We start from the raw sequence: 23,760 nt of genomic DNA on the forward strand, positions 1-23,760 counted from the left end.
ATGTAGATAGTATATTGGATTATTGGGCGATTCCAATCCGGCGCATGATAGCGTGGGCCAATCTGGGTGATGCCTGCAATTCAAGTAGACCCCATTGGTATGGAGGTTTGTCCAGAGGCTGGCTCGCGGTGGCGGCAGGAGTTGTTCGTCTGTGGTTTGCGAGTATTGCGGGCATCGAGGATGGATGACCCATGTTGAGGGTCAGGATCGAAGGGGAGGCTTGATGGTAACTGGTGGTACAGTATGTTGGTGGTGAGGTCTAGAAGTGAGTGTGAATCAAAAGTGAACATTGGTGATAAGCAGGCCAGACCAGTGGGTCGTTTGTTGATGTGCGAAATGGTGAATCCTTCATGTCAGCTGGTTGTACATCAAATCTCAGTACAGTACACTCAATGGGAGAACCCATTGTCTTTTCGGAGAAATTTCACTATGTAGGTTGCCAATTAAAAAAACTATCCGAAGTTGTGCATTCTCGATTGTTCATTCTGCTTTTTCCTGCCACCACTTTCCTACGGGGCCCTAGCCGCCGCATGCTCTATGGTGTTATGCTGTGTCTATTCGCACGGGTAGCCATGAGGGGACAACACCGCTATGCGTGTACGTTCGCCCGATCTAGTTATTATATATATCACGCTTAGTCTCACTAATAGCTCTGTCAGTGGTCTACGAAGGGCACACAGATACTAAGCTAGATTGCTCATGATGATCGATAGAGCGGTTTCCCAGACAGATCAATCCTCGCGTCCTAAATATGTGACCTGCTAGGGGCCATTGCAAGGATAATGGTCACAAGTTCCATGATCTTCATGGTCCTTCGGTCAATGCATCTAGAGTGATTGTGGTAGATCGCAAATGAAAAAGACAGTGGAGATAGCGCAGAGATTACTCCTGACCAGAAACACGAACCGGTTTGGCTGAGGTTCCACCGACAACTTGTGAGCAAGAACAAATAACTCCCACCTTTCCCTTGTAGGGGCGCCGGATGAAGCGACAGATCGGGTCGCTCTTTTAGGCACCCTGTCGGATGCCAGTGGGAATTGCAAGGAGCCGTGTCGGCAGGGACTGTGCAGATACGGATGTACGCTGGCCCGCTGATATGGTACTGTATGGGTTGGAGGTGTCCTGAAGTAAGCATCTCACGAGTCAACAAGCTATGCCAGTATAACATCGATCACCTTGTCGGTGTAAATGAGGAGTCTCGGATCGCGCTCAAAGTGGCCATGACTCCTCCATAATAAGCAATAGCCCGGCCCTTTTCTCCGTGAAGGTGATTTATGAAGCGCCCGTGGTGTGTGATCAAGCAAGTTTAGGCTGTGGGGAAGTGTAAGGAGACGGAGGATGGAATGGAACCGCCGTCGTTGAGAAGCCGATGGTGAGAAGCCGCGCACACTATCCAGGAGCAGTGAGTAGTGTTAGCATGGGTGAGGGAACGGACGCTCTAACGGTGATTTTGGGGTGGTTTGAATGAGCGTAATCAAGAAGGCTTGCCAGTTTTAATCAGGGTGAGATTGAGAAGAACGGCGCTGAATCTAGCATGGTGCAAGATGGAGGGCAGCAATTCTAGCCGCTCAACCATGTAGGTCGGCAGAGGCGCGTCGCGTCGTGTCACGTCATCCGCATCCAATCAAAGGCGGAGGCGATACCAAGAATCCCCTCTGCCTTGGCTGATATCCCGAACACAATGCGTTCGGTCACAGTTGTGCATTACGCGATGGCAGATCTTGCTTGGGTTTGGCCTGTATGTCGATCAAGCGCTAGGTATGCTCCGATGAGTTCTCGGTCTGTCAGGGCGTCGAGATGCTTCCGGTAATGACCACGTTTCGATTCTCCACTTTGGTACTCCACGACATGTAGTCCTGAATGTTAACGGCTCTACTCTTTGGACGGCCCTGGGCTATTCATCAGCAAGAACACCTAACATGCATCTAATCACTCACGTCTCTTGTCCACACATTCTTCTCCTCGGATGAAAGCTGGGCCGGCTTCTCTGGCCCTAAACCAGCATTAGAGTGAAAATGTAGGGAAAATGGACCACCCTCGGCTCTGCTGAGAACGGTACCAATGGACCACACGACGTCCTACCATCTCACCGCAGAAGAACATGTTAGCCAAAGGCAGTCATCCAGGTATCTCGCAAATCGTACCTATGGCCCGAAGATCTATATCGGGGTGTATCCTTGTGCGAATCTGCTTTGTTGAGATAAGTCGTGAATCCCGGGCAGGCTTTTATACTGTATGTGGACAAGATACCAGAGTATTGTCCGACGAGGCGAGTTATCGAAGCGTGTCGTCAAGGGAGGCCCATGCTTGTATCCCCCTGGTGTCAGCCCCACATCTTGCGAGCAGAGTGACGAGGCGTACTTACATGCAATTTTGACAGTCGTCATGAGGTCCTTCGAAGGAAGGGCTGTACTCTGTCAGCACACCTGAGATCAAACCAGTGCGTAAAGCAGATCAGCGAATTCAATGGGTGGTGACCTTGATACAGGCATGCTGCAGTAGCGCACTTCATAATAGAAACATAGGAGAATAGCCAGGACCGTCGAAGCATGGTAGAAGTCGATATCTTTCTGGTTGTTCAGGGGCTTCCGCGGCCTGGAGCTGTATTTATAAACGTCGCTCACCCTCCTGTTGGTATTCCATGTCAACGTTGAAGTACTCGGTATCTTGGCCCAGCTCTTCTCGTGTAGTACACGCTTTTTAACAGCAGGAAGGTTAAGACAGATTATCAACAGCAATCTGTGGGTCAGTCATATTTCGCTTGGATCAACGGCGACTGTCAATTCAACCATGGACTATGGTTGCAAACCATTCTAGCAACCGTTCTTCAACACGACTTTCTGTTCTCGCAGCGGCGATAACTCAACGACCCCACTCACAACTCCACCGTCACATTTATGCGATATCACTGATATTCAATATACATGACTCCCGCATCATGCTTGCTTCCGCTACCACACCAGATAATCGACCACTCGCAGGGAACAGAGGTACTTAGTACGCATCGCGAGTCACGAATCTGCCCATGGCGGCACGTAGGTATCAAAATGCGGTCGTACTTCCTCCTGCAATTGAGGTATAATAGAAACTTGACCAAGACCGAGGCATCCATTATTTTTCTCATGGCAACTTGATAAATCCTGGGTCTTTTTTCTGTTATGACCTCATTTGCATGTCGTTGGTGGTGTGTGTTAAGATGAGGGGATAGGATCCAGGAGGAGCGATATTATAAGCCAGCAATTGAATGATATTAAAGATGTCTAACTAAGATAACCCCTGAGTGGAAGTGTGCTATACACACTTCCTAACTGTCCACTTTACTATATCGGGTTTAGTGCCTGTCAGGGAAGATGGCAAGATAGCCATTAACGCCTCAGCGGTATTGAAGACTGCTGAAACCTCAACAGTGTGCTGGTAGTGGTTTTTCCTACACCAGATGACGGGATTTTTTTTTGGCGCTACACGGGCAAAATATATAATGATCAATCGCTGGTTTAAACTAAACGCCAGCACATAGAACGATCGCAAGTAGATAAGTATTTAGCAAAGCCATCCTTTGTATTAATTTTTGCTTTTTGGAGCAACTTTCTATCCGGATTGAGAGCCGGGAAGGACTAAAACATATCTGAAGCTGAGAAAAATTCAGGGAAGTCATGTTCCAATCATGCCCAACATTGTATTTTCAAGAAGTACCCTAGAACTATTGCGATCTGCTCTTTAGCTCAGTGGTAATTCTAATTCGCGAGCTGCGTACCGGAGGTCAAGGGTTCGAATCCTCCGGGCATCGTTCTTTCCAAACGCTGTCCAAAACTCAGCCTATCAACTTTCGCCCGTGCCATTTCAATAAATGATTTAGCATGTCGGCATAAACAAAATTCTCCCAGGAGAGGCACGCGTCGTGGATGGAGCGCGTTATCTCCACAGCATTCCCACCTTTTCTCCAACTCTCTCTTGTGATCACCGCGCCCTTCAAGCCAGTTTTAATTTACGGATCGGACGAGTCTGCGTTTCCCTCCGTGACTGGCCACCCATCGGACGTCAGCAGTCCACGGAAACTAGGATTGTAGGCCGAGCTACTCTGATCCAGAGTAGCCACGTAGCGATTGCGGCCTCCCGGTCTACCATGCGTTGCATAATGGGCGTTGAAGTTGTCGCCACGCGTGAAGCGGCGCTGGCACTCCGGAACCCAGCAGACATATGACCTTTCAGCCTGGTGGCTGGACAGATGACGCTGTAGGCCGTTAGGATATCGAAAGCGACTGCTGCACCTTGCAACGGTGCATTTGAATTGCCGCCGGCGGAACGGCCCGGGCATGCTGTTATGGATGTGGATGGAACGTTCGTCATCGCCGCAGACGAGGCGCGTGAATTCTTCAAAGTCTTGCCAGGACGTCCTCCTCCAACCACCATTGGGTGTTTTAGCAGACGTATCTTCACTTTTAATCAACCTAGTTGCACTGTACGGCTCGACAGTGGGATTCCTTGCGATGAATTCGACCCCAGACTCGAATACAGACCCGCCCTGAAACCAGTCCATACTATGAACTCGATCTTGCTGAGCAGACGCATAAGAAGAATATTCGGTATCGGGCCAGGTGGAATTTTGCAAATCACCCCAGTCTACTGGGAATTGCCTATCATTGACCTCAAAGCCAGGCCATTGATAGGAGAAGTCTTGCGGAATGCAGGAAAGGTGCCACTCTGCGTAGCTTAGTGATTTGCTTCAACCAACCATCTGTGCAGAGGAGACCGTAATTACTTACCATTGTCGTAGTGTCCACAATCATCCATCGACGAGGGTGTTTGGTCAAGTTGCAGGTGCATGTAGCAGATGAGAAGATTGAAAGCCTCCTCAGAAACGAACGTAGGGGCCTCGAGCAGACTGAGAGATATACATGAAGGCAAGCTAGCCAGATAAGGTACCGAACGTAGCTAGGAAGGCGTCAGATTAGAGAACGCTGTACGGTGTAGATATTCCAAGCCGATCCGCTTTCTAAGAGCCTTGAACCGAGAACAAAGTTGATTCAACCAGCCGTATAGTAGGTGCATTAGTCAAGAGGGAAGATGGTTTCACTGGGGAGCTGGTCCGTTGATTCAACGTTCGAATACCGCAGTCACTGTTTTGAGTTGTTCGTCTTGGTTCACTGGAACGCACATTGGAAAAGATATAACTTCTGCAACATCATGAAGCATCGTATGCACCATCCTGGATCACACACGAGACAGACGAAGCACACGAGTCAGCATGTACACCTCCAATACCAATCCCGTCGAAGAACACCCGGAGATTCAGCCCGGAAGTGGCCATTCTCCCATCGGCGAAGCTATCCCTCACATCACAGAGCACCCGCAGATTGAAGTCGATCGACCTTCCGGTCTGGCAATCGTGAGTAGGACAACCACAATCATGTATAAGGATTAGCTGACCTGTTATCAATAGCCCGGGAACCCTGAGAGACCTTCCTCGGGGGACCAGCCATTTGCACCTGCCATGGAGGCTCTTGCGCGGCTCGAACGTGAAGACCGAAGCTTGCGTTCCAAGCCGCAAGGATCGTGGGACTGTATCGGCGCCTGTGGGAGTCATGCATAGCAAAGCATATGGAGGGAAACAAGTTGGCCAAAGCGAATGACGCCCTCAAGGAGACTCACCGAAAGCTGTTGGACGAGAAGAACAGAATGCAGTCATGCCACGATGACCAAATCGCGCGGTTGCGATTTTTTGACCAGGCGTTGGAGTCATCTCGACTTCGATTGACTGATATACTCAAGGAATGGAATCGCTATTCTGATGGTCTTGAGTCAAAGCTCAGTGAATAAAGAAGAGGTCGTGGATCGATGGCGGTAGTAAGATAGACATTCGATGGTCGGAGGTATTTGGAGAAATTGAATGAGATGGCTAGGATTCAATGACTCATTAACATTCTCGCTTCCCCTCTATGCAAGGCAGCAATTTGTGCTCGGTTGACAAGCGCAGAACAAAGTAGCCATCATTATTTTTGCCAAGAAGACGAAAAAGCGAATGGGATTCGTCGGCCAAGTGTGGTCAGCCATCCTGTACCGCAGAGTGGAAAGAATCACAATTATACAATGATTCCAATTACTAGTATATCTCCCCGCAAGTCGAATGAATATCATTCTAACAGCCGTTCCGGTTATCTTTCCGCTGGAATTTGAGTGCAATCAAAGGATGGAGGGTGAGGGTAGACCCGCATTTGTTCAGAAGCTATCGCCTTGGTAGGCGAGAACTTGCGCACATACCCAGGCACGGTGATATTGACAGTGATAAAATGATCAGTCTTACGAAACAAAGGTAGTGACTCAGACGCATACATAGTGGATCAGGAATTAAGCATCCAACTCGGCTGGTATCCCATTGCATCGTGTTTTCAAGACTAGTTCAACTCGATCATTTTATAAGCGCGTTTCTCGCTTGCCTTCAAAACTTCGACAATCCCATCTTTGAGGGCAGCCGCGGCTTGACGGCTGCCGAATAGATCTAGAGCCTGATCATTGCAGCACTGGAGTAATACATCGCATTCCGCGGTCAGCCATACAATTGACCGCTGAAGCTGACCCTGCTCTTCTTCGAGCTGTATCTTCAATGCAGAATCGACGACATAACAGTTCCATAAGCGGAGGTACCAGTCGAGGAGGCTGACGATGGGAGCCACGAGGGAGATGTGATGACGTAGAATATATTCAAATTCTGTCGAGAGGCTTGCTGAAGTAGTAGGGAGCTGTTTCCACTCTGATTAGCATTGCTATTTCAAAGTTTGGGTGGCTCTTTGACCTGGTTTTCGCCAGCATAAGTGATATTTCCAGGCGCCCGATTGTGTGATCCCTTCTGCGTCTCCCCATCTGCACTTGCATCAACGTGTTGTCTTTTGGGGGACTGCGAAGTGGGAGAAGACAAAGGTCGTTTCGGAGAACTCATGGCGGTCGATTGGTTGCTGGATGGAAACCTGACTCACGAGTGTGTTAAATAGACCGTACAACCCTTCATAATATAGCATGTGTCGTGCCTAGCAGCGCACAGTTGTAACGTCCAACGGTGGAGTTCACTGTTTCTTGAACTTTAAATCCACCCACAATCAAGTTGATTCAATGTTCAACATTGGCCCGTCATACCCTGCCCTTTGGCCAATGACCTCAACCGACCTTAGCTCTTGGATCGATGCATGCCATCCATAGCCACCGAAGACATCCTTTCAGACCTTTGCAAGTGGCCATGGGAAGCAGACGTCGATCGCGTCCGTCGCAGATTTCGATTCCGGGCCGAGGCTTGATCGACCTTCTTTTGCCTCGACAGGATTCGTTATTCATGGCGAACGTTAAGGTACTTTCTCTCTCTCGATTTTGCATACGAATATCAATGTTCCGATGACTGGGCAGGAGTTCAAGAACATCTAACGATCCGTATTGGATAGCCTTCATCAAAGGAGTCTTCCAACTCAAGAATGTGTTGGCATCGGCACCACGAAGAAGCTTCAGATAAGCATAAGCATAGTCGTTGTCTGTGGCCGCCAGGTGCAGGAGGTAACTGTCCTGGCCCTGAATGTTGTAGCTGAGGAAGTAGGCCTGCAGTCTGCAGTAAAGATCTCGGCCTGATATACTCAACGAGCTCAGGCAATGGCAGTTTAACTGAATTCCAACAAGTACGATAATCTGATCTGGCAGGGTTTGGAGAATTCCCTGCAGGAAATTAACGCATACCTTGGTAGAGAACTGAGGGTTTGCAACAGTGACATTAAACTTACCATCATTGAAAACAAGCGTGTACACGGCGAGAAGTATCTAGAAGGCGGCAAGTTTGTGAATGAGATGAGCTTTTCACTGCTTTTCTAGGATGGTTCTGCGATTTTATACTCGACACCACTTCTTGTAGACAGCTCCTGAGAGCCAACTGAACAGTTTTGAAGGCCATATGTCTACTCAAGGATCCTGCTTGTGAGTTCCAGGAACCCCAGTACAGATTCCTAGAAGCAGATGCGTGACTTGTGGCCACGAAAGAACTGTCAGGATATTCGGGCCTACGTGGAGAAGGTGCGCATTCTTTCATGGCAGGAGGCGGCAACACCACTCACCCGAGGTGATGCTGAGAGATTCGTTCTACTCATTTGAGACGAAACCACAATATGGGTAAAAACGGCACCTGGGCCCAGGATGGCATCTCAACTGCCTCAACCATCCTATTTCCACAACTGAATCGTTCGTAATTTCCACCTCGCAAAGTTGTCCCTTTCACCAACATTGAGATGACCTTACGCACAAGATGGGCGACTGCCATTTTAACGAGGCTCAATTTACCGTGAAACCCCCAAGATGTATGCACCAAGCAGCAACTCAGTCCTGTCCCAAGGGATCAGGACAGAACAATAGCAATTCGTGAAACTTGGTGTGCCTGGGGGGTAATCTGTTTTCGAAATCCCCTATATCGTCATAATAGATATTTACGGGCCAACGGGAGAGGTGGGAAATACTGTGGCTGTGGGGCGCGTCCTCGGCTTTCGTCATCACGTGACTTCAGGTGCTAACCCCACCCACACGGCTTCTCTAGGAGGTCATGCTTCCTAGGAACGGATCGACCAGAACCAGAACGAGTGAACCGGCCGGAATTTTCCATATAAAACGCTTTAGTCTCATTGCCTTAAGAGGATTTTGCTTCCGAAAAATTCAAGCGGACAATCTTCACAACACCCTTCTTCATTTTCAGTCACCCTAGACTGAATATTCAAACCCCAAGCTCATTTCAAGCAGACGATCATCTCACAAATGTTGCTTCAATTACCACGTGAGCTGCTGGTATGCATCGCAGAGCACTTGACAGCCGCAAAACATATAAATGCTTTTGCTCGAACCAACACCTACCTTTACAAAGTGCTAAATCTGTTTCTCTATCATCACGATGTACAAAATCATGCAAGTTCGGCATTATTGTGGGCTGCACGACACGGGGAAATGAAGACGGCTCAGAATTCGGTAGCGGCGGGGGCTGACTTGGAGTCCCTGGCTTACTCGCTGATGCTAGCAGCAGTAAAGGATCATAAAGAAGTGGTCGAACTTTTGCTGGGAACTGAGGGCGTCCACCCAGACTCCAAAGGCTTAGACGGACGAACGCCGCTATCGCATGCAGCAGAATATGGGCATGAGGCCGTGTCCAAGCTACTGCTCACAACTCCGGGCGTCAACCCAGACTCCAAGGACTCAGTCGGACGAACACCGCTATCATATGCCACGGAAAATGTGAATACAGCTGTGTTCAAGCTTCTGCTCGCAATGGGGGGCGTCGACCCAGAATGTAAGGACCATGATGACCGAACCCCGCTATGGTACGCAGCGCGAGGGGGGCCTGTGGAAGTGGTCAGGCTATTGCTTGCAACAGAGGGTGTCGACCCTGACTCCGAGGATTCTAACGGGGTGACTCCACTATCAATGGCAGCAAGTACAGGCCGCGGAGCAATGGTCAAGCAACTTCTCGGAACGGACGGCGTCGATCCAGACTCCAGGGATTTTAATGAACAAACGCCGCTTTCGCGTGCGGCACAAAGAGGTCAGCTGGAAATAGCAGAGCTCCTGATCGCGACTGAGGGTGTCAATCCGGACTCCAGGGACTCCAATGAACAAACGCCGCTTTCGCATGCAGCACGATTTGGGAAGCTGCCAGTGGTAGAGTTACTGATCGCGACGGAGGGTGTCAATCCAGACTCCAGGGATAATAACGGACGGTCGCCGCTATGGTATGCAGCAGAATATGATCATGGGGCTGTGTTCCAGCTACTACTTTCAACTGAGGGCGTCGATCCAGACCCCAAGGACTCATATGGACGACCGCCGCCCTCTTTTAACTTATATCGGCAGATTCGTTGGAATAGCTTGAATTTTCCCTCTTCTATCAAGGCCCGCTCATAGATTCTCTCTCTCTCACTTTTTTCTTTTTCGTTTATATCGCTTCTGTCCCGCTATACGCCCCCAAGGGTTTTTTTTGGCGGAATCCACGCTCATAGCAACCTCAAAACACAATTTCAGCCACACTACATAACGACCACGGACCCACAGGCGTTCTTCGATAAGGCAATTTCAATTGTTATCACCTAAGATACTGGATTATACCCAACTATCTTGCTGTTGCCTCTCAGTTTAATGTTTCTTGCTCGATAATCTATTCACACTGAGGCCGTGGCGGCGAGGCCAGGAAAGAGGTACTCAGTCTATGTTGGACAAGTTGCACTTTTGTAGTTGGATCTGTTGAAACAGACGTGAGTGGGCCATGTACGGTCAGCGTTCATTACTACAATACTAGGCAAAAGCGTGCTATAATCTACAACATATAGCACCTCTTTTTGCATTGCTCTTCAACCTAAAGCACGCATGTCGGAAAAGGCCTTCTGCACTTTCTCCTCCAACCCCGACGACATCCAGGCTCCATTCAAGACAATCTGTGGAGTCTTGATCTGGTTGTTTTTGCGAACTCCGTCTCACAACTTTTTTTGGTTCTATCCATCTAGCCTCTTTCTAGGACCATCCATGCGCTCGAAGGACTCGACTGATAGTGTATGTAGATACGAGCACGCCGAATTCATCACACAAGAACTCTGCCGTTTCGTCTAGATATACAGAGGATTTCGAAAACAGTCCTCCCCAGACACCCACGCTTTCTTACGAATATGATTCGTCCGCTTTGCCTCCAAGTGATTGCACCCTTTTCTATTTCGACACACATGTTGCAGAATTCCCATGACGTAATGTGTGGAGGTCCATTTAGATGTACCCATTTCTTGACCTAGCGTCTTAGCGGTAGGGCCCAGAAAGAATGAAAGAGAGTACAGTAGTGAAGCTGGTTTTGTACTTCTCTGTACCTTGCTTCAACAGGCATAAAATGACCAAAAATATATTGTGCAGTGACAATTAGCCATTTCATTGGTTTACCAGAGAGGCCATTGGTTATCTGTCAAGTTTTGTACCAAGACATCCGGATTCAAGCATGTTGCCGTGGGATGCGTTGTGTGCAAAGGGCATGCTGGGTCTGGGAAACGTGTGGGCAGCTCCGTGCGCGGTCGTAAAGACAATCGGAAGAGGCTTCGCTGTTTATCCCTAGGCCCGGAGATGATATCGAGAATCTGCCAGCTAGTTTAGTACAGCCTGTAGATAAGCGTGTAAAACCAAAGTCTCCATGCACTGCAGCACTTCCTGACCGCCTACGGCCACTCAACGGAGGCGACAGGGGCAAGGGGTAATAGTAATAGTCATTATTCAGTCATTGTCGTCGCGAAAGTATTCCGGTCTGATACTGAGGGCTTGGTAGGGCAAGAAGCAGAAAAACAAAAAAAATAAAGGTAAATAAGTTTATATAAAGAAAGATATTGGAGAGATCAGGGTTTTAACATCATTAGGACCGACTGAGAGAGATAAAGAATATCAAAAAGAAATGGAGCGCCGATCCCGGGAAATTGAAAGGATTTTGGCCCTTCCTGCTGCAGACAGGGAAGATGAATTTACCATTGAGTTTGAAAAAGAAGAAGAATGGGCAACTTGGTTTGAGTCTGAATACGAGAAAGGGAAGTGAATTGGTGCACATTTGGTATGAAAAGCACAGTCAGGCATTACATGATGATCCGCTACCCAGCCCGAGTGCATTGTATAACATAACGCAAAGTGGGAATTCGATTTTCGGCAAGAACTATCCCGGATACTGAACTACTCCAACCTAGATCAATGAAGGTTGGAATGGTCAATGCCATACACGACACCGTAACTCGCACCAGCCGCTATAGCTCCAACACAGAGCGTTTGGACTGCCCCGATTAACCCAGATCGCGTTGTTTTTACGTTGACATAATTTTTGATAAATCCGAAGAGAATCAGAATAGCCGTTGTTATACCGATAGAAACGAACAAAGCACGGGTGACATCTTTCGTCACAAAGTACGGAATCATTGGTAAGAGGCCACCTTCACGAGATAAGCAATGGTGGTAGTGTTAGGGAAAATAGTAGCACTTACCAATTAAGTAGGAAACCCCCATAGTGATGGCAGAAAACTATGCGCGCCGTCTCTTTGGTTTCTTAAAATTGTACTTGAATTCCATTATGAAATGTAATGATGGATCAGCATCGTCGATTGTCATCAAACAGAACTGTAAGTTTTACCTTGGCCAAATTATCTTCTGCGGTGAGACAATCCACAACACACTCGCTCACCTCGTCACTTACCCCATATTCTCCAAATAGCTCAGTGATATCAGATAAATGACTTCTTTGCCCGCAGGCAATGTTTGCCCTTACTGATTCCTCCTGGCTAAGATAACGTTGTCGATCCGTCAATGCGGCAAGGTATGCACCCATTCCCATTGAGATTGCTCCACTTAAAAGCTCTGCCAGTCCACCAATAACAACAAGCCGTGAGGAACTCCTAAAGTCACCGTCACGGATAGCTTGGGTTACAGTTTAGATCAATTTTGCAGTGTCGACACCTGGTGACAGTGTGTCGTCAAATAGTCTCTCATATAATACACTTGGGAAAGGCCTGGAGACTTGATTCGCATTTGCTTCGGAATCTTCTCGCTACCCGTATGTCGGACTCGGCCTGGTCAATGAAGAATACAAGAGTGCAGGTTGAAAGCACTTCTTGTTTGCATATCAGGACACAGTGGATTAGGTTGTTTGGAGAAAATCGCTGCGATCCATCTTGTACGTCATAGATATTTCATGCTTCATTCCACATGCAAACTCGTTAGTAGCCAGTCTGTCAGAATATCAAATCATCAAATGCAAGACTTCCAGAAGTAGGCTCTTCTTGACTTCGTCGGGGGGTTGCGGCAGCCCCATCAACTCAGTCACCGCGATTTGGGCACTATGCACGCTGTACTCCATAGCCAAAGTGGTATCGTCAGGTATCTCCACAAACTGGCCAATGCATGCAATGTTGGTAGTATCTTGCGGAATCACTCGAGGTCGATCTCCTTTACGCCGTGACAGAAAAGGGGCAGTCCCAAACGGCATTCCGTATGGGATAGTTCTCGAGGTTGACAGAAGAGTAGGAAATTCAAGAAATGAGAGTATCTCGATGAGAATTTCCTGGCCGCTGCATTTGTACATGGGCTTCTTCACGAATCTCCCCTCATTGGCCGGTCTCAGGGCATAACCGGATATAATGTTTGTCGATCTCGATTGGCTTGAAAAAACAGGTTGGCGTGGAATTGATAGCGATATTGCCCAGTTGCTCTCTGCCAAGGTAATGATTGCGCCCGTACCTGGGCGTTCATGTGTCAATTTCTCATAGAGAACCATGAAGTCTGGCCCGTGGAATGTTGTCGTAAATGTTTCGACAGTGGACCGCAGGCCTTGCGACAGAAAGTTGTTGGGACATCCGAATTTTGGAGAATGCTGCGCAAGTCTCTGCCAGAATCGCCAGTCACAAGCTACTTCATTTTCCCAGTTCAGGGATAAGTTCGGAGGCGAGGATTGGTTCGTTCCTAACGATGCACCTGCACTAGTCGAGCCTAGAGTTGCAATAACGATGTCCGTCGGATTGATACTGACCGTGTGCTCTAAGCCATCTTGAAGGAACTGAAGCGATGTGACTAGGGCTGGGTCTGCCACCGGGTAGACTGTCAAATTAGTCACCTCTGTATTGAAATGGAAATGAACATCTTCTTCTTTCAAGTAAGTTACGATAGGGTAGACGATTAACTCGTAAAGATTGGACTCAGTTCGATTCAGCGTCTTGACGTTATTGAGGTCTTGTATATCTTCCAGATATTTGCGAAGATTCTTCGAAACTCGAGGGCACTATGCCAAGGCTGCAGTGCAAATCTAAAAGCAGTTGTTTAGATGAACTGTCGACCTTGTAGTTTTATAAGGGTAACAAGACATACTCTGGGGCCCACAACATCCAGAATGTTGTTTTGAAGAAAGTCTCATCCATTATATCTTTGACAGTCTTTGAACCAACTGTAGCTTCACGCTCCAGCATGAGATTCACTAAAGCAAGTCGATTCTTAGCCCCGATATGGAGGCTTTTGGTTTCGACCAATTCCAATCCCGAAGGTCCATGATTCAGTGCTCGAACAAGGGCAGATTTCTGCGGCTGAGGCCGTTCGACATTCTCAAATCGTCGAATCTCATCCATCATAGTTCCCCCAATCTCTGTTTTGCTTGGAACAAATGACAAAAGTCTTTCGAGTGAACTGCCGTGAAAATGTGGATGGCATTCAAATGGAAGGTAGTACCCGTCCTATGCAGTACCACCTGGGGTCATTCCTCCCCCCAGACTCGGATGTAGGTCTAGAAGATGAATGTTTGAGCCAGAAACTTGGGCTTCACTAATCAAATGCACGGCTGCTGATATCGACGCAATCCCGCCGCCAATCAGCCATGCTTGTATATGCTCTGGGTCGCGATGAGACTGGCCTAGCTTCGACATGGTGCTTGGCGAAGGTGAGGGGGACGGAGGGCTATGAAGTCTCAGTAGGCACGCAAGATTTTCATTGTATACTTGCCGCTCCATTGAGCCTGGTGGCCATTTACAATCTAACTCCACAATGGATTATAGGATATGGCTCTGATATACCTTTTTTCAAGCCCCGCGTTACCAGGTGTGCGTCATCACTATCTGGCTTTTTTCGGCTTCTGCCTGATTCGCCAGCAGAACACTACATATTGGTAATGGCATCATGTCAATTGCCCAGACAACTCGATAAAACCAGAGAGAGTCATGCGATTTGATAATGTGGATGGGCTAGGCCTTAAGAAGTATGCAGCCGAATGGCAAAAAAAATGAATGGATTAATTAGAGCGAAAAAAAGACTCGTCGCAATTCTGATGCTTTTGAGCCAGCGCAAGACAGGTGCTTCCCTATTCTACTGCTCTACGAACATGGAGAGTTTTGATTTTCCATGAAATAGTGTAAGTAGAGTGAATGAGACTAGTAAAAATACGCCCGAATGAATAATAAACTGTGAGCTTGGAGATGTAAGAAAGAGGTAACTACAAGCTTGATTTGCCATCAGACTCTCCAAGACCCCGGTAGTTGAGTGATAGACTAGGAGAATTCAAGTTGGCAAGTTTGATCACGTTAAAGGAGTACGATTTGGTGCGGAAGCCTTCTCTTACACTACTCTTCAGGGCCACTCATTTCAATCTCATGTAGGTGCTTTGCGGCTCTGCGGCGACCCTCTTCACTAACGAGTGGGTTTTTCTGCGCACTTCAATTCCCATTAGAACAACCTAGACACAGGTTCAGTAGGTTCTTACGCTTTCAACCCAGCTGCAACTCTGGTAGGATCCTTCGGCCTTTCGTCTTGGCTGTATAGTTCTTGCCGAGCTTCCTCGTCATTCATTAACTGCAACATTTCCCTCGCATGTGCCTTTCCCTCCTCTGACACTAAAGGATTGTGCATGGCTCTATTCTGTATCAATCAGTGCTCCAACTGGAGAGTCAAGCAAAGATCTTACGCTTTATACCCTCGGGCGGCATTGATTCTCTCTTGAGGTGACCTCTGTCTATCGTCGCCACACGAGCGTTCTCGTCTGTGGTGGTGATAGGGTACGTGCATGCTTTCTTCCATAAGTTCCTGGTGGGCCTGTTGTTCGTCCAGCTTTAACAACATCTCACGGGCATGCTCCTTTGCCTCTGGAGAGACGTGCTCATTATGCAAGGCTCTGAAAAACCTTATAAGATGCTTATCAAGACCAATACACTAGAATGGGAGAGGACTTACGCCTTGTAGCCACGAGCAGCGTTGATTCTTTCTTCAGGAGAGTATGGAATTTGATGCGACATTAGGAAAAAAAAATTGACTTCTAGCGCAGTAGAGGACTATATCACATTATGGCTATATTCTTGAGAGCAGAGATTTTGCGCATTATATGCATCTAGAGCCATCCAATCGGATTATCCACACAGTTTTGAAAAAACTCACACACGGCTATAAACCACTCCCGGTTCGTGAAATAGCGTGATAATCTGCCCTGTGGAACGCGTATTTATCTATGACATTGTAGGCGGGTCTAGATTCTTGCTGCTTTTAAGGCCCGACCCCTTAGCCACCCACTTGATGCGTATAATGTTTAATGCGTGTGAGCCGCCAAGATCTACAGTTAACTAAAACGACGTAGCTAACGTAATATGATGTCAAAGTCGGTTATTGGAAAGGGGGAGGTATCACATCGCACTTGAACTGGCATCCGAGTTATGAAATGTTTGCAGGAATTCAGAGTCGCCATGATGGCTTCCAAATAATACTCGATTCTTGCAGAGCCACGACTGGGAGTACTGCCCATGGCCAGATGAACTGAAGGTAGAAGGGCATGCTGGTTGGCGCACATCAAAGGCAAGTATAATCCATTTCCAAGCGGATGCGATCGAAGAGAGTTCAGGCCGGGGTGCATGGGAATCTCGATCGCGAAGGGCCACTTCGACACTCTAATTCCCCTTATTCCCATGAGATTCTAATTAGCCCTCGCTGTAATATTGATGTTATAAGAACTGCCTGTTATTCATAGTTAGGTTAGATCAAGTTCAACTGTTTTGATGAAGTTTTAACTTTGATTCTTCTATCATATGGTATGCTAACGCATATAGACATCTAGTTCTTTACCACGCATTATAGGCGGCGGAGGCGAAATTGCTAAATTTGGCCGTGCGCACGAGGTCGCTTTCGGTACTCTACTTTGGCGGTAGGCAGGCGGTGTAACAAAGCGGTAGGGGCGGGAGTAGAGTGCATAAGAACGGCCACTGTAAGTGAATCATTTCTCCTCATGGTCTCGTATAGTATTGTATCTTTGGCGTTCGGTCGTTATAACATCGAGAGATACCAGTGTCATTCCTAGGGTGGGGTACTTCAACCTACCTCAGTACATTCCGTTTTTCTCTTCAATCGACCTTTACATTCAAGATGGATTCCACTTGGTCCTATCCACGATTCCATTCGCCTACTAGAATTAATAGCCTTTAGTGTCTCAGCTTGCTCCGACAATTAGTAAGGCTTTGTTCCATTCCATATAATCATGTGTTTCTGGTAACATTAGCGAAGACGTCATACCCAGTGAAGGGAAAATCAGCCGTACGCTATTCTAGACCTGAAAGAATCTTAATTTCCGGAATGGCCTAGATCAAACCCCAGCCACTACATGTGAATGTAATATTCAGTGCCATACGATTCGTTGAACTGAGCCTGGGCCCTATATTAACACCATAAGTGATGACGATAATTCCTCTTCATATTTCTCTCATATCCTTTTCGTAGCCTCCTCGGCCATATTAATAAGTATCAGATGGAACAGTTTCAAATGAATTAGGTCTTCCTATTTCAAAGATCGCACCGCCTGCCTCGATGCTCACTCGATCGTTCAGCCGGCCTTTCATACGGTGCAGAGTACTAGCCACCCTAGTCTCTGCCCCTAGCTTTTTAACCCGACCAACTACGTCGGCTAGGGGATTTCAAATGAAGCGATCGGAAAGATTTTCTTCGATAGATACGAATAACGTAAGGTTATATGCGCTTGGTGTAGTCATCCCTCCCATGAAGAGTCATTAATCTTATGGAGCCAGACGGAAATGAAAGGGTTGGTGTACTCTGGCCTCAATCAATGCGAGGTGCGTGACTGTGTAATACCAGCAATCCGGTCCCCAACGGATGCAATTCTACGAATGAATCATACAAGCATATGTGGGACGGACTTACACATCCTCGGGGGCGACGTTCCTACTGTTGAAAAAGGCAGGATACTCGGCCATAAGGGTGTTAGAACCATTACATCACTTGGGTCCGTAGTCGACTCCTTCTTTGTTAGTGAAACGGTTCTGATCTCCTGTATTTCCTCCTGTGGCACGTGCAGCGCATGCAAAAAGGGCATAAACTCTCATTGTGTAAAGGGGGGTAGATACTTGGGAATGTTATCGACGGGACCCAAGCAGAGTATGTACGCATCCCTCACGCAAACAACTCTCTCTATAGAATTCCAGGGAATATTGATCCTAGAGAAATAGTGGTTTTGTCCGACTCTTTCCCCACCGGACTTGAGTGCGGTACACTCAACGCCAACATTCAACCAGGCAACTCTGTCGTAATTGTCGGAGCTAGCCCGGTAGGTATTGCTGCAATGCTCACAGCTAAGTTGTATACCCTATACCTGATTGTTATGATTGATAAAGATGAAAAACGACTGGAGCTTGCTCAAAAGCTTGGTGCTGACAAGGTAATAAATGTGCAATCCTTCGATGCCATGGAACAACTCGATTCCGTTGTTGATGGCCGAGGATTTGATTCGGTCATTGAAGCAGTTGGAGCTCCTAGTACATTTGACCTTTGTCAAAAGTTGTTGGGTCCAGGGGGATCGCTGGCAAATATTGGTGTTCATGGCAAGCACGCAGCCCTGGATCTTGACAAACTCTGGGATCGGAACATTAGTAAGTTTATGTTCGGAGGTAACACAAGAGACCGCCTAACAATTCACAATAGACATAAAGACTCGATTAGTAGATACTGTCACCATTCCAAGCCTTTTGCGGCTATTCCAATCAGGTCGTCTCAAGCCATCGTTGGTTACGCACCGTAAGTAGCCGCCGTACTCTTTGTTTCAACATGCGTATGTCGGACCACTGACAAGACCAAGGTTACCCTTTTTCAGATATTCTAGAGGCCTATCAAGCCTTTCGATCGGCATCAAAAGAAGGTGTTTTGAAATTGGATATATACTTTTAGCGTCAAGTGTCGGCAACTTAGTATTGTGATTATTGCTTTGGCATCATTCGGCATGATCGACTCCTGCTCCAATCGAACTGCCGCTCAATAATTGACGACTTTTGGCACTATTATGACTGACGATCCCTGTCCCGCTTGATATGAGAAAAAATGATTATGAAATGCAATCTCTGTGTTATGATATTTGCTGAGGCTATTCACATATTGATATTGGAGCCTCAGGCACCCACGGGCCGAGGATTCTGCCAAGGCGGTGGCCAACCGGCGGTCAACCGGTAACCCCTCGGCAGCGATTCAAGATAGCCACACTGCATACAGCCCACGTCTACAGTATGTGCCATGCGTTGGCCATGCAGTGGCCTTTCGCCATGGGTTCCCCCTCGAATCGTGTTTGATTATTGTTTGCACTAAAACTGTTGTATTTAAATTGATACTTGAGGAAGTCGGATTTCTCTTCCTTAAGAAACAGTCTCTGTGATAATTTGACTTAGTGCTTTACTCTCCTACTTAGTTGACAGGCCATCTACCCTGTAAGTAGTATACCCTTAATAATTCTATTTCTTCTTCTTTAACTACCTAGGAGAGATAGCACCCGTTACTCGTTCTACTCCCTATCCCATGGGGGTAAATCAAACGCGACGTATTGCATTTAGGGTTATGACTTAAGTATGGCCCCACTTGGCCCGTCAGGGCATGCATTGTATTTATTTTTGTGCACGCATTGCATTTAGATTTACCGCTCAGATGAGGCTGAATTTTAGATATGATTTTATTCACCAGTTCACTTAAGTTACTCTGAAATCTCAGGGTTTTTCAGCGATTAGAATGTCTGTCTTGGCGTAGTGAAAGTTGGCTGGTTTTTGATGGGGTACGGGACGGGTGATTAGAGCACTTCCCGACCAGTCCAATACTAGGTCATTATTATAAGCAGTGAGTGTACGTAGCGATTTAGTCACGAGATCGTAGAAAGGTAGGAGTAGACATTGACATCTCCCACGGGACTCCCACCGTGGGACCTGGGACTTCCCGCCATGGACGGGAGTTGGGACTAAGCTTTAGTCCCATGGGCGGGACTAGAAGGGCCGTGGGACTCCCATGGGAGTATGGGACTTCCCACGGGACTGTAAACAGTGCAAACAGTTAAAATCCTGCCACTTGCATAAATTGTGCGCTTTTCCTAGTATTTTTAAGTATTGCACTTACTATATTACTCTAGATAGCTCTATAGATCCTCGATAGAGATTCAATAAAAGATAGGAAATGTAAGTTTATTCGTATGTTACGTCGTAGTCATCTAAATTTCTTGGACGTTTCCTTGTCCTTCCAGACGTCCGCATTTGACTATAGCCCTCCTTATCCTGTGGCAAAGGGGGTAGTTGAGGTTCAGTCTTATCTTCTTCCCCATAGGAATCCACACTCTTTCGTCTCCTTCCCAGAGCTCGCTGGCTACGTTGGGATGTAGCGGATGGTATATAGGCGTCGAAAGGAACGGAGTTTACCTTATATATCTTATCTTCACTCTCATCTTCACCTTCAGCTTCATCTTCATCTTCGTCTTCATCTTCGTCTTCATCCTCATCCTCTTCATTGTCACTGATTGGAACCGGGGTAAACTGGCCTAGTTTTGCCTCTCTTCGTAGCGCTGCTTGCTGTCTCTCTTCGGCGGTAGGCTCTTCCTCCTTATCGGATTCACCTGTAAGATCTGTTGTATCAAGATCAAATTCGGAGATACAGCGATACATCATAAGGTCTTGTATAGCGGTCTCGCTAAGACGACCCCGTCGATAGTGGCACACGTCGCGAGCAGAGTTAAAAAGACGCTCCACACCAGCCCCGCTAGCAGGGATAGTAAATACATCGCGTGCCATGCTTGCGAGTGTAGGATATTGATGCTCATGCTCCCGCCAGAAGTCACAGGGATTCTTGTTCAATGTGCCTATTAAAGAAACGTTAGAATGAAAAATCAGCGGATATTCGAATGGAAGAAATATACCACTATTAAGATAATGTGTAAGCTCATCGTCAAATACAGGGCCAGTCCGTTTCTCTTGGGACTGAGAGGGCTCGGAAGGGTTATCATCATCCAAGAGCAGTTCAATATCATCCTTCTGCTGGGTAGAGGGTCGGCTGAACTGTGACTGCTCTGTCTCCTTTTGGCGCTGTTGGTAGGGCTCGAGGTATTTTTCCATGTAGCCTCGGTAGGTCTTACGCCATTGGTAGTTGTTATCGGACCATTCACGCTTCGAGAAGAATTGCAGCTTGTACCGCGGCGCAAGGATAGTGCCAATTGCATAGAGATTACCATGAGCGTCAGTCTGGCTATAATAGTCAGAGAGCTTTTGACGGCCTGCTTCGAGCGCCCCACGCATAGTTGCCTTCCAAGGAACCCGTTTCCGCTTCAGTTGGCTGATGGAAAAGTCAAAATGGTCAAACAGCTTGTTGTAGATTCTAAAGATCTGATGGATTGTAACATCTTTGATCTTAGAGATAGCCGTGGTCCACTGATGAAAGGGTTGAGTGATACAAAGAAGGTAGTCAACTTGCCGCCACTCTTCCGTGTTTAGTTTAAACTGAGGATAGTTATGCTCACTGCAGTACTCATCATACGCCTTTGAGAGCCGCTTAGCGCGCTGAAGCATAAGGAATGTTGAATTCCACCGCGTTTTGACATCCTGGATAGGGAGAAGCTTTGGTTCTTTACTTTGAAGGTTCAAAAACGCTTCTCGGCGCTGAGAACTAGCGTTGACACCTATAGCTAGGCCACGGACCTAATATTAATAAGTAGATAGATCTCTATAAGATAAGATCAACTGATAGATATAAGGTAAGACTTACTTTTGCAAGAGTATAGATAATACCTCGCTTTCGAAGGTGTTTCAGGGACGTATCCTGTTCAGCTGACCACTGCCGATCTATGCCATCGTTCTTTGGGTTGAGCTTCATCATCGTGAGGAGATCCTTTAGGCTGAGTTGGATAACATGCGCTAAGCAAGGAATTCGGACAATTGGTATATGGTTTGGAAGATCTAGGGCTTGCATTGACGTCTGTATGCTACCAACTAGAGTGTCGTTATTCGATGCGTTATCAGTCGTAACAGCAAGCACCCGATCTATAATCTGATGCTCTTGTAGACAGTCGAATAGAACCTGGCTTAGATTAACACCGGAGTGCTTTCCATGTAAGGGTTCAAAGCCAAGAAGGATCTCCCGGTACTTCCAGTTTTGGTCGAGGAAGTAACCAGTAATTGCCATAAAGGCCTGTTGAAAGGGAGATGTCCAACAATCAAGAGCAATTGAAAGCTTCGCATTTGGTGGGAGGTCTGATAGGATACGATGCTGATCTTCTTGCACGATCTTTCGAAGACGACGTCGAGCAGTTCGAGGGGTAAGGAGTGTAGGGTTTGACGTGGCTAGCCGAGCCATTGATATAAGGTCTGCAAGGCCTTCATGCGCAAGGATTTGAAAAGGAAGGTTTGATTTAGTGATAAATCTGACCTGACATCGTTTCCATTGCTCCTCACTGAAAGATGGCTTCGAACGTGATGTGTTTTCGGCCTAGATTAGAAGAGTAGATTATTAGTTTACTGGAGTTAACTAGTGGAATGTTTGTATTACCATATATTCGATTGATTGGTGTAGTGTCTTCTGCCTTGCTGTATTATTTGCAGCTTGAATGCATGTTCCAGCCATGAAGTGGCGATTCATAGAATTAGTCCCGTTCGCAGTTCGCCCTGGGTGTGGAATGGTTTTTCCACATCTTCGGCACATAACCATTGCCTCGCCGGTGATATAGTTGGCCACTTGGTCAAAATGCTGCCAGATCTCAGCGGAGTGCTTTGTATCCCATCGCATCTTCTTTTGACGTGATCCTGTCGTTGTCGCAGCCTCAGTCTGTAACCACCAGATCACAAAGTCGTTTTTATTCATTTCGGTATATTTTACCCAGGACTTCTTCCGATCAGAACCAAACCGCTCAAGGGTAGAAGGAAGAGCAAGAGGAGGTGTAAACTCAGAGGATAGCGTAGGATATTGAGTTCGTTGATAAGATGAGCTCCCTGCTATGAAAGAGCTATCATCTAATTCGATATCGGTAAGGGGGTCTATAGGATCACTCTGATAGAGAGAGGAAGGCCCAGCGTCAGAAAATTGGCTGAATTGAGACATAGTTGAAGAAGAGTAGAGTGTGTAGCTAGGGGAATCGAAAGAGAAAGGACTTACCTTATGGCGAATTGGTAGTTGCGACCGGAGGAATTCAATAATAACCAGGGTGAATTCAGCTGAAAGATGCAGTTGATCTATCATGGTTGATAAGGAGACCCATAGTAGGCACTCTTCCGATTGGTTAATCCCGTGGGAAACTCCCATACTTCCATGGGAAATCCCATGGGACCTTGTAGTCCCATCGATTTTCGGTCAGACCACGCCCCCCGACTTTCAAATTAGATAAAAAATATTTCACCTATATTTCAAACTGCTATTTCTGCACCCTCTTATATTACATACCTACTAGTTTTGAATATAAGATGGAGATTAGATAGCGTATATAACTATAAACACTTCTAATTAGCTAGCTTTTTTTAAATAGAGCAGCATTCGTATTAAACAAAGAGATCTCGTTAGGGATGGTGCTGCGGTACTTGCATAGAATATATATTTCCTACTCCATATACTTCATCTACCGCTATATCTTCTAAAATAACCATCCAGTGATTGAATTATTTTAAAAAAGATAGGAATCTTTAATTTCTAATACCTAATTAGCTATATACAATTAGATTTCATAAAATTTCCTAGGAATATAGCTGAGTTTAGGGAGATGTTAAAGTAGTATACCAAAACACTGTTTAATAACAGTGAAAATTCGGATGAATCATCATTTTATCCATCCTATTCGGGAAAATTATGCAAAAATATGAGCTTGGCGGGACTCATGGGAGTCCCACGGGACTCCCATGGGCGAACTAAGAGACTTTGTCCCGTGGGATTGATGGGACTAAGGTCATGGTCCCGTGGGAGTGGGACTAAATTTTTACTAGTCCCATGGGAGATGTCAATGTC

The 23,760-nt window shown here is 46.8% G+C and overlaps 10 protein-coding genes across 10 annotated transcripts; 3 read left to right on the forward strand and 7 right to left on the reverse strand.

Annotated features, from left to right (window-relative positions):
• Positions 1-3,985: 3,985 nt before the first annotated feature.
• On the reverse strand, positions 3,986-4,537 carry N7496_005693 (uncharacterized protein; the record flags this gene model as incomplete). Its single annotated transcript, XM_056698622.1, has 1 exon — positions 3,986-4,537. One exon carries the CDS (start codon positions 4,535-4,537, stop codon positions 3,986-3,988), a length of 552 nt encoding a protein of 183 aa, XP_056557147.1.
• A 708-nt stretch (positions 4,538-5,245) lies between these two features.
• Positions 5,246-5,817, forward strand: N7496_005694 (uncharacterized protein; the record flags this gene model as incomplete). The annotated part of the gene is made up of 3 exons (XM_056698623.1): positions 5,246-5,386; positions 5,441-5,534; positions 5,591-5,817. The coding sequence occupies 3 exons, from the start codon at positions 5,246-5,248 to the stop codon at positions 5,815-5,817; spliced, it is 462 nt and encodes a 153-aa protein (XP_056557148.1).
• A 575-nt stretch (positions 5,818-6,392) lies between these two features.
• N7496_005695 (uncharacterized protein) lies at positions 6,393-7,760 on the reverse strand (the record flags this gene model as incomplete). Its single annotated transcript, XM_056698624.1, has 3 exons — positions 6,393-6,748; positions 7,365-7,692; positions 7,758-7,760. The coding sequence occupies 3 exons, from the start codon at positions 7,758-7,760 to the stop codon at positions 6,393-6,395; spliced, it is 687 nt and encodes a 228-aa protein (XP_056557149.1).
• Positions 7,761-8,958: 1,198 nt separating this feature from the next.
• Positions 8,959-9,909, forward strand: N7496_005696 (ankyrin repeat domain-containing protein; the record flags this gene model as incomplete). Its single annotated transcript, XM_056698625.1, has 1 exon — positions 8,959-9,909. One exon carries the CDS (start codon positions 8,959-8,961, stop codon positions 9,907-9,909), a length of 951 nt encoding a protein of 316 aa, XP_056557150.1.
• Positions 9,910-11,709: 1,800 nt separating this feature from the next.
• On the reverse strand, positions 11,710-12,021 carry N7496_005697 (uncharacterized protein; the record flags this gene model as incomplete). The annotated part of the gene is made up of 2 exons (XM_056698626.1): positions 11,710-11,948; positions 12,000-12,021. 2 exons carry the CDS (start codon positions 12,019-12,021, stop codon positions 11,710-11,712), a joined length of 261 nt encoding a protein of 86 aa, XP_056557151.1.
• A 15-nt stretch (positions 12,022-12,036) lies between these two features.
• N7496_005698 (uncharacterized protein) lies at positions 12,037-12,346 on the reverse strand (the record flags this gene model as incomplete). Its single annotated transcript, XM_056698627.1, has 2 exons — positions 12,037-12,072; positions 12,146-12,346. 2 exons carry the CDS (start codon positions 12,344-12,346, stop codon positions 12,037-12,039), a joined length of 237 nt encoding a protein of 78 aa, XP_056557152.1.
• Positions 12,347-12,751: 405 nt separating this feature from the next.
• On the reverse strand, positions 12,752-14,420 carry N7496_005699 (uncharacterized protein; the record flags this gene model as incomplete). The annotated part of the gene is made up of 3 exons (XM_056698628.1): positions 12,752-13,786; positions 13,950-14,143; positions 14,243-14,420. The coding sequence occupies 3 exons, from the start codon at positions 14,418-14,420 to the stop codon at positions 12,752-12,754; spliced, it is 1,407 nt and encodes a 468-aa protein (XP_056557153.1).
• Positions 14,421-15,110: 690 nt separating this feature from the next.
• On the reverse strand, positions 15,111-15,779 carry N7496_005700 (Con-6 family protein; the record flags this gene model as incomplete). The annotated part of the gene is made up of 4 exons (XM_056698629.1): positions 15,111-15,201; positions 15,251-15,400; positions 15,452-15,658; positions 15,718-15,779. The coding sequence occupies 4 exons, from the start codon at positions 15,777-15,779 to the stop codon at positions 15,111-15,113; spliced, it is 510 nt and encodes a 169-aa protein (XP_056557154.1).
• Positions 15,780-17,891: 2,112 nt separating this feature from the next.
• Positions 17,892-18,682, forward strand: N7496_005701 (uncharacterized protein; the record flags this gene model as incomplete). Its single annotated transcript, XM_056698630.1, has 4 exons — positions 17,892-17,916; positions 17,964-18,407; positions 18,500-18,552; positions 18,638-18,682. 4 exons carry the CDS (start codon positions 17,892-17,894, stop codon positions 18,680-18,682), a joined length of 567 nt encoding a protein of 188 aa, XP_056557155.1.
• Positions 18,683-19,970: 1,288 nt separating this feature from the next.
• Positions 19,971-22,866, reverse strand: N7496_005702 (uncharacterized protein; the record flags this gene model as incomplete). Its single annotated transcript, XM_056698631.1, has 4 exons — positions 19,971-20,638; positions 20,696-21,470; positions 21,538-22,257; positions 22,318-22,866. 4 exons carry the CDS (start codon positions 22,864-22,866, stop codon positions 19,971-19,973), a joined length of 2,712 nt encoding a protein of 903 aa, XP_056557156.1.
• Positions 22,867-23,760: the final 894 nt, after the last annotated feature.

This window comes from Penicillium cataractarum, assembly GCF_028827025.1.
Source record: "Penicillium cataractarum strain IBT 29864 chromosome Unknown utg000004l, whole genome shotgun sequence".
Taxonomy (NCBI): domain Eukaryota; kingdom Fungi; phylum Ascomycota; class Eurotiomycetes; order Eurotiales; family Aspergillaceae; genus Penicillium; species Penicillium cataractarum.